A 13,738-nucleotide genomic window follows, 5' to 3' on the forward strand; every position below is an offset into this window, starting at 1 on the left:
AAAAAAAAAAAAAAAAAAAAAAAAAAAAAAAAAAAAAAAAAAAAAAAAAAAAAAAAAAAAAAAAGAGAGAGAGAGAGAGAAACAAGAAACAATAAATTAGAAAAATGTCACCTTCTCTTTAATTAAGGCATCATAGATGGTCGGATCCAATTTTAGTTGCTTTGTTCCTTTAATAGTCTTTAAACCAATGATAACATGGCTTATGCTTTTACCATAGCCACCGGTCACACTCTCTGTTTCTTCGGGTGAAAGTTCTGTCACCTAGGAAAGATACATCATATCAACACCACTACAAATTAAAAAGTTTGTAGTACTTATCCACAACAACAATTAAAGATTCATATGGTGTAAGCACAAGGCAATTACCTCTCCCTCATAGACCTCTTTATTTTCCTTGATTCGCAGACCAATAGATCGTCGGAAATTTTCCATCAAAACCTCAGTTTTCTTCACTTCATATGAGTATACTTCAGACCCAACCATTGGACAAAAGGGAACCTGTCCATGATAATAAAGTAAGTATATTTTCTAAACCAAAAACTGCCGAACTTTTAAAGTCAACACTGAAATAATTTTTGGGGCCTTTCAAGGAGTGGTAATGGAAGGGAAATCAGAAGGACCTTGCTTCCTAGCTCCTGTGATATTCCAAGTGCAAGTGCAGTCTTTCCGGTACCTGGAGGTCCAGCTAGAAGAAGTGCTCGGCCAGCCATTTTCTTCTGCCGTATCATATCAACAACAAGCCCTGATGCTTCTCTTGCTTCTGATTGACCCACAAAACCTGAAGCTAGTGGCATTGCCTTTCCTGAGGCCTACAGTGGAAAATTAAGAGAGAGTTAGAGAAGAGATTTGAAGCACAGAGGGGGCAACAACCAAGCCCTGAAGCTCCAAGAGAGGAAAGTTAATACAAAAATTGCAAAGAAAGTAAATGTAATATATCAAACACAAGCTAAAACATGGAACGTAACAATTTTCTATTCGTCTAAAAGTAATTTTAAGACCAAATAACAATGATTATTTACTATTTAGTGTAAAGTTAAAGTGAGATACCTCAAGACCAAGGCCTTTAATGTGAGTGTGAGTGGCTACCCGCTGCTTCTTAGAGGTTGATTGAACCTCTTCTATCTTCATCTTGTCCATTTTGGCTTACAAGGAATCTCTGATGCTCAAAATATAAGGAGCCTGAGAATGAGGATATATTTGATAATCTAAGATTACCATGTTGACAAGAAAAAATGGTACAGATAGCTGTGAATAGTTGGATGAGTGGAATGTATCCAAATTGTAAGTTATTCTAATAATGCCCTTAGTTTTATTTTTTTTACCTTTTCTTATTTATATCTATTCTTTACTATATCTTTCACTTAAGTAATCCAAATCAGCTACTAATAATGTTTAGTATGTGTTAACAGGCGAATGATACAATACTATATGATTAATCTACTCAGTAAGAAAATTAAATCTAGGTTACCAACTTCGAAAACTTACCAATATATAACCTTCATGCAAATCAACCATTGTTTATACGGAGTATAATTGAGTTGCAACAGATACTATTTGGACTAAATAGATACCACAAACTACACAAATATATCTGAAACCCTACTAATAGCTGCCAAAATTCTACATCTAACAATGGGGAAAAGACGGGTTTTGACTTTAAGTCAATTAAAAACACTTCCCAAAATTTACGAGTCTGGTTAGTTAAAATCCGCTAAAATATGCTTAAAATGCTAGAAGTAGAAGTACTCAATTAGTGCTTCTTTCACATATAACCACATTCTTCAAAATCATCCGAAACTCGCCCAATAATCTCAAACCAGAACTTTCACTGAGCCCGACCTGAAACTATGAAGATTGGGTTGGGCAAGGCTGAGTTTTTGCCCCTCTGGTTTGGAGGATCTCAAAAGCATTAGACAAACAGCTAACATAAAAATTAAAGGAATACACTAGAAAAAATACCCATTCAGTTCATATCCATAGATAGTTCTTCTATGTTTAAGTAACCTCAAACATATTCAAGCAAACTTCGTGTTAATTTTGTATTTTGTTTGTTCGTGTATTTTGCTGTTTTTTTTTTTTTTCAAAACTGATTATAATAATTTCAATCTTTTCAATACAGTTTTTATTCCAATAAATTTTCTGTAGCCAATCAGACTACATAAGGGGTGAGTTATTTTATACGCTTTCTTCAACTTCTAAATCATATTTTTTCTTTCAATCTAGTAATTCGGATAAGAATAATACATTTTTTTTTTTATTTACTCAACAAAATAAAAGTTTTGCTCCTTCTAACTTTCTTCTTCGTTGGTGAACAGAGTAAATCAACAAAAATCAACGAAACAAAAAACAAAAACCTAGGGGGTTTGAAAAATGAGCGGCGGTGCAATCTCACCAACTTCGTGGGTTAGAGGAAGAATCACCGTTTCTGAGAAAAACAAACCGCAGAGATGATGATGAGTGACTCTGGTTGCTCGGAGAGGCGAGCGAGAGAGGGAGCGGCGGAGAGTTCGTCGAGAGGCTGAGACTGCAGCAGCTGAGATTACAGCGTGCGACGGTAGCCGCTCAGACTGCGTCGGACAGGTGCGAAGGGGGCGGGGTGCAGTGGCGGGTAATGGGAGGGAGGGTGACTGAAGGTGAAGGAAGAAGTAGGGTTTAGACGAAAAAGAAGGCTGGATCGCTCAAAAAATAACAAAATAGTAAAAGAAAGAGAGACCGCTGAAAATATAAAATATGCTTAATTATGAAAATACTCCATCTTTAATTAATTTCAATTATATCCCTCATGTTAAAAAAAAAATACTTATTAAATTTTAAATTTTATTCTTAAAAAACATAAAATTTTAATATTAAAAAATTAACGGGAGAACTTGTGGGTAAAATTTAAAAAACTCCGATGAAATTATAAAAATTAGAAAGACAGTGTTCTTTCACATACACTGTAATAGTCCAAACTCACTGCTAATTTATCTGGAGAGAGGTTTCATATCATTATAAAAAATGTTTTGTTCTCCCATTCCATTAATGTGAGGTCACACCATTCATATTGTTACACTGTCTCATATCTAACTATAAACGAATGACAAAAATTAATTAATTAATAAATATATTAACAGAGATTGTGAACTTCATTGGCATACACATCAGCGGCTACGTTAAAAATAACTCGTAAATAGTTTGCACTTATTTATATAATAATTTATTTTATTCACAATATTTATATTATTTGGATAAAACCTATCCTTAATTATTATTATTATTATTTTAATTTAAACAACATTATTAGAGAAATTAGGACGACGATAAGTGGGACGTCCATCCTTTCCTTATATACCGTCTTCTCTTCTCTTTGCATTGACAGAAAGTTCAGTCCTTTGATCTCCGGCCTCCGTTTACTCAACTCTAATGGCGACCTCAAAACCTCAAAGGTCACCTGAGGAGGTTGAAGACATTATTCTTCGTAAGGTCTTCCTTGTCTCTCTCACCGGTTCTTCCGATTCCGATTCTCGGATCGTCTATCTCGAGCAAACCGCCGCCGAACTCCTTAGCGAGAGCAAGCAATTGAGGATTTCAAGAGATGTGATGGAGCGCCTCATAATCGATCGCCTTTCCGGAAATTTTCCATCCGCAGAGCCTCCTTTTCAGTACCTAATCGGTTGCTACCGTCGAGCTCACGACGAGAGTAAGAAAATCGCTTCTATGAAGGATAAGAATTTGCGCTCTGATATTGAAATTGCGCTAAAGCAAGCCAAGAAGTTGGCGATTTCGTATTGTAGGATTCATTTGGGAAATCCTGAATTGTTTTCGGGTGGGGATTTGGGTGCTGAGTCCAACACTTCGCCTTTGCTTCCGTTAGTTTTCTCTGAGGTTGGGAGCTCCGTGGATGGATTTGGGTCTACTAGCAGTGTTGGTGGTCTTCAGTGCCCTCCTGGTTTCTTGGAGGAGTTTCTACGTGACTCAGATTTTGATACATTAGACCCTATCTTGAAGGGGTTGTATGAGGATTTAAGGGGTAGTGTCCTTAAAGTTTCGGCTCTTGGGAACTTCCAGCAGCCTTTAAGGGCACTTAGGTTTCTGGTCAGTTTTCCTGTTGGTGCTAAATCTCTTGTAAATCACCCTTGGTGGATTCCCACCGGAAAATATTCCAATGGGCGTGTCATTGAGATGACAAGCATTTTGGGGCATTTCTTCCATGTCAGTGCTCTGCCTGACCATGCCATTTTTAAGAGCCAACCTGATGTTGGGTGAGTGTTAATTAATGTGTTTTGAGGTTTTGTTTATTTGTATACATTGTTTCTGCTCTCACCAGTGAATCTCTTGTTGGGAACTTCAGGCAACAGTGCTTTTCAGAAGCATCCACTCGTAGACCAACTGATTTACTTTCTTCATTCACTACAATTAAAACTGTCATGAATAGCTTATATGATGGCCTCGCGGAAGTTCTTCTCTCCCTTCTTAAGAACACAGAGACCCGTGAAAATGTTCTCGAGTATCTTGCAGAGGTGATAAATAGAAACTCATCAAGGGCTCATATACAGGTACTTTTGTATGAGTTCAGTGATGTCTGCTGTACACCACGAGTTTGATTATTGTCAACGTGTAGCCATATTCAATATTTTGATTTCAAAAGAATGATTGAATTTCAAGTTCAAAGGTTGATTTATTATTTTTATCTGCTTCTTTGGTGACTGTAGAGGAATATTGATGAATGGTAAAGCCTCTTTTCCACTTTAACAATCGATGCAATGTATTTTCTTTTCGTAGGTTGATCCTCTCTCCTGTGCAAGTTCGGGGATGTTTGTTAATCTCAGTGCCATCATGCTACGTCTCTGTGAGCCATTTCTAGATGCAAACTTGACTAAAAGGGATAAAATTGATCCAAAATATGTATGTTATGGTAACCGCTTGGAGCTAAGGTGAGTGGCTTTTGTTTTCTTGCTGATCTTGTTATTGATAATTATACCCAGTACGATTTTTCTTAAATGTGGTTGTGTAACTGTCAGAGGATTAACTGCTCTACATGCTTCGTCGGAAGAAGTTACCGAGTGGATTAATAATGGTACTCAGTTGAATACTGATAACTCCGGGCAGTTCAGCAACAGTGAAAGTCGCCTGCTGCAATCCCAAGAAGCTTCCAGTTCTGGCAGTAATGCTACTACTGGATCTTCTACTGCAAAGGCAAGATCGAGTAGTGATAAAACTAGGTACCCTTTCATATGTGAGTGCTTCTTTATGACTGCAAGGGTGCTGAATTTGGGCTTGTTAAAAGCATTTTCAGACTTCAAACATTTAGTACAGGTAGCTATGAATCATGCATTGGTGTGCCACATGCAATTTTCTGATTTTTTTTGGTTAAGAATTTATTTTCATTTGTTTCCTTCATTTATCCCGTGTGATGGACCTTCTCAAATGAAGTAAATTTTGTCCAGGATATATCTAGGTGTGAAGATACATTGTCCACACTCAAAGCCATGCAAGGACAAGGGCCCGCCCCACAACTTGAAATTGATATAGCTCGCCTTGAGAAGGAAATAGAGTTGTACTCACAGGAAAAGCTTTGTTATGAAGCTCAAATACTGAGGGTATATTTCTGCGTCACTCTTCTCTTTGAATTGTGTTATTGTATGTTTTGTAATTAAATTTTGGAAAAAGATAAAAATTACATATTTCCCCTTTACTTGGCTAAGTGAATCATTTTAACTTTAAACTTGAATTAGTGGTAAAATTAGTATTTGAAACTAAATTAGAAAATTGCTCAAGGAACCAACCAATAAATCATGCGAACTCAACTAAAAAGCTCAACAATTGCTCAAGAATTGTATGTTTTGTAATTAAATTGTGGAGTGATTCGAATCTTAATCAAGTATTCTTGTTTTGAGATATTTGATCAACAAGGTAGTTTGAATCTTACTTTCCTTGTAGCGATTCCTTATCATTTTGGTATCAGAGCTTTCCTTTGGGTTGATTCCCTATCATTTGGTATCACAGTTTTCCCTTGGATTGATTCCTCATCAGAGTCATAAATTGTCTAAAAAATAAAACGTGAGTGGTCGAGCGTATCAACTTCACCAACCATTTGAGTATAGGGTTCAATTGGATGAAATGAAAGGTTCAATAAATCGATTCATAGGTTAAAGGAACGAAAATTTTCTTTACTTTCCATGCCTAGTAAGTTTTTGCTAAGTCCAGTTTTAGGTAGGGGAATGTGGCATTGGAACTTAATGATTGATTGCTCGCTGTAATGATATGAACTTGGAGACAGTTTATACCATTTTTTACTCATAGAATTTGCTACAAGTTCGAAGCCTCTCATGGGCAGTAGGAGACCAACGATAATTACTAGTGTTGGCTCACGTTGTTTTAACTTGGAAGCTTTCATTCTTTTTTATCTTTATGATTTTTGAGCTTTTGAGATCTTCATTCTTTCTTTTTTTTTTTTCTCTCTCTTTTAATCTAATGAGTTGATTGCAATTAGTGAATTGAATTGATGCTATAAAAACTACAAGTTCACCCTTCGTTTATTTGATCCATACCCTCAACCTTCCTCATCTATTGGAAGTTCTTATTGTGCACATCTGCAGTTTCCTTAAAGATGGTACTTGCACCAAAAAATTTGATCTTTGTTCATGCAGTAAAATATGATTTTATCTGTTATGAACTTCATTGTGGTTGATTTTTGGTTACATCAGTTGAATCTATCTTTGAAACCGAGTGTTACAAACCATGGTGGTTATTTCTGTCCTCTTTGTAGGATGGGACACTAATCCAACAAGCTCTTACTTTCTATCGATTGATGGTTGTCTGGTTAGTTGGTTTGGTTGGTGGATTTAAAATGCCTCTTCCATCAACTTGCCCAATGGAATTTGCATCCATGCCAGAACATTTCGTGGAAGATGCAATGGAATTGCTTATATTTGCTTCTCGGATTCCAAAAGCTTTGGATGGAATCAATTTGGTAACTCTTAACTGATCCTAGTCGATTCTTTCGATTCTTTAAATGCTGCGCATCTACTCTGCTGTGTGAAAACCTTTGATATTTTGTTTTCATTTTGACAGGATGATTTTATGAACTTCATTATTATGTTTATGGCAAGCCCAGAGTATATAAGAAATCCTTACTTAAGAGCAAAGATGGTCGAAGTTCTGAACTGCTGGATTCCTCGTAGAAGGTGATTTTACGTACATGATATGTACATACATTGATTATTTGTTATTATTTCCATACTCATTTTGAAGTTGAGTATGTGGTTCTTGTTTACGTGCAGTGGTGCATCTGTAACAGCAACATTATTTGAAGGCCACCAACTGTCGCTTGAATATCTTGTTAGGAATCTTCTAAAGCTTTACGTGGACATTGAGTTCACTGGTTCACATACACAGGTACAGCCCGGTTGAACTGCTTTCTTAAATGTGGAAGGTGAAGGCAATTGTTCTATTCACAGAGAGTGCTCATCTTCTTTTTCCATGTGTTTCAGTATCCCTATTAACCTTTCAATAATTATTCTATGAATGCTTGAAGCTTTTATCAAGCTCAATGCTGATCCTGCAGGATATTAGAATGGATGCAAAGCAATAACAAAAACGACAAATATAGAAAAAGAACAAAATAAGCTGCCCCTCTTGTTCAATATCTTAAAATGAGCTAGGAAACATGTTGCATATTATGTTAATGCTGTGATATCCTCTCAAATTGACATTTTGAGTTATTGCTTCGCCTGTTCCAATTTTGATGAGTTGGAAATTCTCAATGCTGCTTGCTAACTGGTCTTCTTTACTCTGGTGCAGTTTTATGACAAGTTCAACATCCGTCATAATATTGCAGAACTTCTCGAATATCTATGGCAGGTTCCAAGTCATCGCAGTGCTTGGAGAATGGTAACATTTGCTTCCTTTTCCTCTGTGTGATCTCTCGATTGATCGCCATCATGGCTCTATCTTTACATGGCATTTCCCTTAATTTTTCATTCCAGATTGCCAAGGAAGAGGAGAAGGGTGTTTACTTGAATTTCTTGAACTTCCTAATCAATGATAGCATATATCTTCTTGATGAAAGCCTTAATAAGATTCTCGAACTTAAAGAGCTTGAAGCTGAAATGTCAAATACCGCAGAATGGGAACAGCGACCTGCTCAAGAGAGGCAGGAGAGAACTCGGCTGTTTCACTCCCAAGAAAATGTTGGTTTGGTGGCCCTTCTATGAATGCACCTTGTGAACTGTTGTAAATTACTCTCAAAGCCTTGATATTGATCTTGAATTTTGAGTATCTGCTTGGTCCAACTTTATTCGTTATTCTCAGATCATCCGAATTGATATGAAATTAGCAAATGAGGATGTGAGTATGCTGGCATTTACGTCAGAGCAAATCACAGCTCCTTTCCTACTTCCAGAGATGGTACTATCACACTGTTGCGTGGAGAATCCTTTCGAAGCTATAATTCCTCTTGTATTGATCACATTTGGTAATCTTACATTCCAATTTTCCTTACAGGTCGAAAGGGTGGCCAGCATGCTTAATTATTTTCTCCTGCAACTTGTTGGTCCTCAACGAAGATCTCTTAGTCTGAAAGACCCCGAAAAGTACGAATTCCGTCCTAAAGAGTTGCTCAAGCAGGTTAGATTCCAGTTTCTATTATTATAGGTAACTAGTAAATAGATTTGAATGTTTTGTCTTGTAATCTGTGTCTGTACTTGAGGGAGTAGTGGCATGACTGGATTAATTTGTTTCATGTAATCATGTGGGGGAAAAGTAATCAAACTCTTATTGAATCCAATATCACGGCTAAGATTAGCTATTTAATGTTTGTTACCTAAAGCAGGAATATAAGCATGCATCCTCATTCTCCATATTTAGGCCAAATGCAGAGTTGAGGCATTGAGAAATAGAGAGTTGATGCCCTATGATGTATATTATAATTCTGGATCATAGATGTCCTTGGTCAAGGTTGATGTGTCATTTTCACTTTTCTAGGCCAAGTTTTAGTTTCTTTCCCTTCTGTTTACTATAATGAAATAATATGATACGCCTGCTAATACCGCAGATATATTTAGGGCTCTTAGAATTGGCAGTTATTGTCATAATTTGGGTTGTTCATGCCGTGTCTTGACATATTTCGTTTGGTTTTGAAGATTGTTCACATGTATGTTCATCTGGCAAGAGGTGATACAGATAATATTTTCCCAGCTGCCATTTCGAAGGACGGGCGATCGTACAATGAGCAGGTAATTTATTTACTCCAACTTTGTGACAGTCCTTTGAGAAGATAATCCCATTGAGCTAGAAGGAAAAGAAAAAACCTCCTAGTATAACTAAACTCCAATGTGTTCATCTCATCTACCTGAATTTTGTTGCTTTCTCCAGTTGTTCAATGCTGCAGCAGTTGTACTTAGGCGAATTGGAGAGGATGGTAGGATCATACAGGAGTTTATTGCTCTTGGTAACAAAGCCAAGGATGCAGCTTCTGAGGCAATGGATGCTGAAGCTACTCTAGGAGATATACCGGACGAGTTCCTCGACCCAATCCAAGTACGTTTTACTCCACTCATTGAATGTTTAAGTTGTGGGTTTCAATCACTCTTTCGGGTCACTGAGTTATTGATTTCATTATGTATGATTACTGAGCAAAAAAAGCTTTTGGTGTGTGCATAAAAAATGGAATGGTTTTGATCAGATACATATTTGAAGCTTAAAAAAACGAAACTTATACTATGTTGGGGACAACCAGTTAAAGCTCATTTTTCTCCTTGTGTAGTACACTTTAATGAAGGACCCTGTGATCTTACCTTCTTCAAGGATCACGGTCGACAGACCCGTCATTCAAAGACATCTCCTCAGCGACAGCGTAAGACTTCCATTTTCTTTAAGTAATGTCGAAACAAATGTCCAGTTTTTTTTTGGCTAAACTCTACATGATTTGCAGACCGATCCCTTCAACCGGTCTCATCTGACAGCAGACATGCTAATACCGAACGAAGAACTGAAAGCAAGAATCAAAGAATTTATCAGGTCACAGGAACTGAAGAAGCAACTGGACGGAGGAGGGGTTGCTATGCAGAGCAGCAAGACAACCATCCAACCCACAAACGGAGAGATGTTGATTGATTAACGTTGAGAAATTACTTAATCGCTTTGTTATCTTATGGTTTGGGAACGTAACATTTCAAAAGATATTTATATTTGATCAATGCTGTAAAGCTGATTAAGAATATTTTCATTGGGCACTATTTAGTACATAGGCTGCCTAACCTTGTAAGTTGTAATATTTAAAAATAAAGATGGTAACTTAAGGAAAGCAAAAGTGAGAAATTTAGAAATTTTAATGGTTTCTATTATCTGGATGGTACCTTGTATGAGTTTTGAGATATTGAAAATTGGGAGAATATGGGGTACCATCTGAATGAGTGGGAGATTCGAACCTTTCGAACATATTGTAAGTCAGTCAGCGGTTAGTTCATAATAAAATAAAGATTGTAACTAATCAGGAAATCAAAAGTTAGAAATTTTAATGGTTTCTATTATCTAGATGGTACCTCGTATGAGTTTTGAGACGTTGAAAATTGATAGCATACAGCATACAAGATACATCCGAATGAGTGGGAGATTCGAACCTCCGAACATGTTGTAAGTCAGTCAACTTTTAATGGTTTCTATTATCTGGATGGTACCCCATATGAGTTTTGAGTCGTTGAAAATTGGGAGCATATGGGAGCATACAAGGTACCATCCTAGAGGGAGATTTGAACCTCCAAATATGTGACTCAAATATGTTGTAATTCAGTCAGCAGTTAGCTCAAATATTCTAGTTTATAAATCATATTATAATGTATTATTAATTTTGCTAGGTTGATGCATTATTAATGTCCCGGCAAAGTGATAGGTTTCGTTTAGAGAATACAAGAGTCATTAATGTACAAAAAGGAGTAATTACATCTAGTCCAATTTACTATCAGTAATAGATGCTAACGCATTCCTTTCGCCGCTACAACTATCATGACCATCTTCACTCTGCAAAGCACAAACAAATTACATGTTTAACAAAGTCAACAAGTGGAAGATAAGAATATGTTAAGAGTTATTAAGAACGTCATTCGGGGCATCTTTAGTAATTAGTGGGCGACTTTCTTAAAGTTAGAACAGTTAATTTGATTGTAATTTAATTGTAGCGATTGTAATCTGATTGAAGCTTTTCCCCCGGTCTAAGGGAAAAAAGTTTCAATGTTAAACCTATAGAATTTGACTCCAAAATGGACCGAAAGCAGAAATGTTTAAGTTTCGTATTTTAATCCAACATATGTGTCAAATTCATCAAACTTGAGCGTTCCTTACAGTTTCGTTAAAAGATCGAAAGAAACTTAGGTTTTTCACACAATGATTTAAGTGCATCCATGAGGGACTTTTCGACAAGATAAGTTGTCCAAGTAGGATGATGAACAATGGAGCCTTGAAAGGATTTACAAAATCCATAAATATTGATAACTCTTCACTTGGCCATAAATCACTTGTCGTTTGCACATAAACGAGGATCTCCCTACTTTCATCACACTATTTGAGAAAGCATCTGGTCTTAACATTTGAGAATCTCCTTAATACTTAATTGCTTAGCCAGGCCTGGTAAGTTATAAGAGACCTAGTTTAGTCAAAGGTACAGTTAGTGGCAACTTGCAAGCTTGCACTGCTTCTTAACAGCCCAACTGCCAAAGGAACCTGGTGTTATTAGTAACACCTAAGCCATTTATTCCAGCCAGTCCAGTTCTTAAGGTAGATCAGAATTAAATCAGATTTATTAAGCATTTGAGCTATTTGCCCACATAAAAAGAGCATCCAAAGAATAATTAAGAGAAATTTGGATATTGTTACCTTCTTTGTTAGACCATGAGCAGACATTATTTCATAGAACTTGCGCATGAGCATTTCTTCTTCTACCTGCAAATATTAGCATTCCAATTACTTTAGAACAACCTTCAAATAGTAACCCAAAATTCCAGGAGTTCTCTTTATACAGACTAATGCAACAAAACAATATTACATTGATTTTGAATTTCCAACTGCATTAAAAGAAAACTCATCTCTATATGTGAATTGCAGTTACTCTTCCTTTTCCCTCACTTGCAATAACAAGGTACTAAGGTATAATGCAAACAATGGTAAGTTTCTATGGTTCAAAAAGAAAATACTTCCATCTTGCAACGTAATTGATTTACATTTAAAACTAAGCACACTTAAATATTGTTTGGAAACCTCCCTCCCATTCTCTTGTCAGTACAAAATTGTCATAAAAACGCATATACAAATTGATGAAATACTAGTGAAAACAATATTTTAATTGTAGCTTCTAAAAGAACTATATTCAGCAGTCAAAACAACCCAAGTTAAGAGTCCTAGAGGCTTGAGAACTTCAAAAATGAAAGTCAATGAAATAAAATCTCTAACTGAATCAGATATTCACGGATGCCAATCAGGTATATACATAAAGCCAAGGGAAGGGAATCATATATGCATTAATATGTCAGATTTCTTGCAAAGTATTCTAAAAGGTAAAGCCTTAGAAAGCTGTACAATGCAGCTCAAACATTTGCATTAGAATGAACTCACACAAAAATAATATTAAATTAGAAATACAAGTTCATCAAATAAATCAGAAATCTAGAGCAAAAGAAAAGAAACCTGAAGTTTATGTAGTTCATGTGACATTGATCTATAAGCATCCATAAGAAGCTCATCCTGCTTCTCCAAATGTCTGCACCACAAAATCAGAAGTTAATGATCACTGATCAGCATCCAATAGCCAAATACACAAAAGGGGTTACAACTGAGTTAATTGAAAAGAACTTACTTCAAAACCTCTCCTGTGTGCTTGGGGTCCATTCCAAGTGGTTTAGGCTTCAACGGGTTCCAAAACTAAGATTTCATTTTTTAAAAAAGCACCCTAAATCAGTGATGTTATAAATGTTGAGAACAAGTAGACGTTAGCAAAGCTTAAAAGGGCTTATGTATTTAGATTGGTTTGATGAATTTGATGAAATACGATCCAGCAACAAAAAATCAAGCTAAAATTTGACATAATAAATGAATTTGACATAAAAGCACCCTAGAAATACAAGAATACAAACAAGGACTGGAAGTTATGATCGAAACTAAAATTGCAGTCCGACATTCAAATAGGTGAGAACATAGAATGGTGCGATAGTGAATAAAACTCTTCTACGACTTGATGCTCATTGCTGGTAAGAGGTCGCTATTTCATTAACATAATAAATCAATTAACTGACTGATATGAAAAGGCAAGAAACGCTACAGTTTTCACCGAAATTATCTCCTATATCAACTGATTAATGGCTAAGTGAATTAGAATGAGAAAGCGGAAGCAAAAGCGTTAAGAAAAAAAATGAAACTCACTGTCGCCTGTGAACAGGTTGACCTCTCAAATCTGGCAGGCACTCCACGGCGACGGCGGCGGCAGCGGTGATATCGTCGCAACTAAGGAGAGAAGACGCTCAATAGTTCGGGTCCAAATGGATTTCTACCGATTTATCGTAATTAATTAATTTTTTAAAATAATGTAACTTTAAAAAAAAAAAAAAATTACATTTTTAAAGAGAAATGTCAATGTGTTACAAATTAATTAATTGTTAGAGAAATGTATAAAAATTGTAGAATTTAGTGGTAATTATTCGAATTAGTAATTTATATGTAAATGTGGATACTTGGAAGGCTTTTGATAAAATTATATGAATTATTAAATGAA

At 36.0% G+C, this 13,738-nt stretch overlaps 3 protein-coding genes across 4 annotated transcripts in view; 1 reads left to right on the top strand and 2 right to left on the bottom strand.

The window, feature by feature from the left end:
* Window positions 1-2,677, bottom strand: part of LOC111482290 (ruvB-like protein 1) — a 6,101-nt gene extending 3,424 nt beyond the window's left edge. The window contains exons 1-5 of one of the 2 annotated variants that reach the window (XM_023128001.1): window positions 2,421-2,677; window positions 1,048-1,179; window positions 621-809; window positions 367-498; window positions 112-261 (exon numbers count right to left, since the gene is read on the bottom strand). In XM_023128001.1, coding sequence (XP_022983769.1) covers window positions 112-261; window positions 367-498; window positions 621-809; window positions 1,048-1,137 — 561 coding nt within the window. In that variant the 5' untranslated portion in view covers window positions 1,138-1,179; window positions 2,421-2,677. Of the gene's footprint in view, window positions 1-111; window positions 262-366; window positions 499-620; window positions 810-1,047; window positions 1,180-2,392 lie in introns of both variants that reach the window. The other variant, XM_023128000.1, reaches the window with a different exon arrangement.
* A 653-nt stretch (window positions 2,678-3,330) lies between these two features.
* Window positions 3,331-10,291, top strand: LOC111482236 (probable ubiquitin conjugation factor E4). The gene is made up of 16 exons (XM_023127926.1): window positions 3,331-4,241; window positions 4,331-4,535; window positions 4,762-4,913; window positions 5,001-5,295; window positions 5,427-5,579; window positions 6,749-6,952; window positions 7,054-7,166; window positions 7,263-7,377; window positions 7,783-7,872; window positions 7,968-8,171; window positions 8,293-8,388; window positions 8,485-8,607; window positions 9,123-9,215; window positions 9,355-9,519; window positions 9,746-9,835; window positions 9,914-10,291. Exons 1-16 carry the CDS (start codon window positions 3,403-3,405, stop codon window positions 10,097-10,099), a joined length of 3,123 nt encoding a protein of 1,040 aa, XP_022983694.1. The 5' UTR covers window positions 3,331-3,402; the 3' UTR covers window positions 10,100-10,291.
* Window positions 10,292-10,817: 526 nt separating this feature from the next.
* Window positions 10,818-13,518, bottom strand: LOC111482368. The gene is made up of 5 exons (XM_023128120.1): window positions 13,390-13,518; window positions 12,827-12,891; window positions 12,658-12,730; window positions 11,851-11,916; window positions 10,818-10,998 (listed from the first exon to the last, which is right to left on the bottom strand). The coding sequence occupies exons 2-5, from the start codon at window positions 12,856-12,858 to the stop codon at window positions 10,924-10,926; spliced, it is 246 nt and encodes an 81-aa protein (XP_022983888.1). The 5' UTR covers window positions 12,859-12,891; window positions 13,390-13,518; the 3' UTR covers window positions 10,818-10,923.
* Window positions 13,519-13,738: the final 220 nt, after the last annotated feature.

Source organism: Cucurbita maxima, unplaced genomic scaffold (genome assembly GCF_002738345.1).
Source record: "Cucurbita maxima cultivar Rimu unplaced genomic scaffold, Cmax_1.0 Cma_Scf00007, whole genome shotgun sequence".
NCBI classification, from domain to species: Eukaryota; Viridiplantae; Streptophyta; class Magnoliopsida; order Cucurbitales; family Cucurbitaceae; genus Cucurbita; species Cucurbita maxima.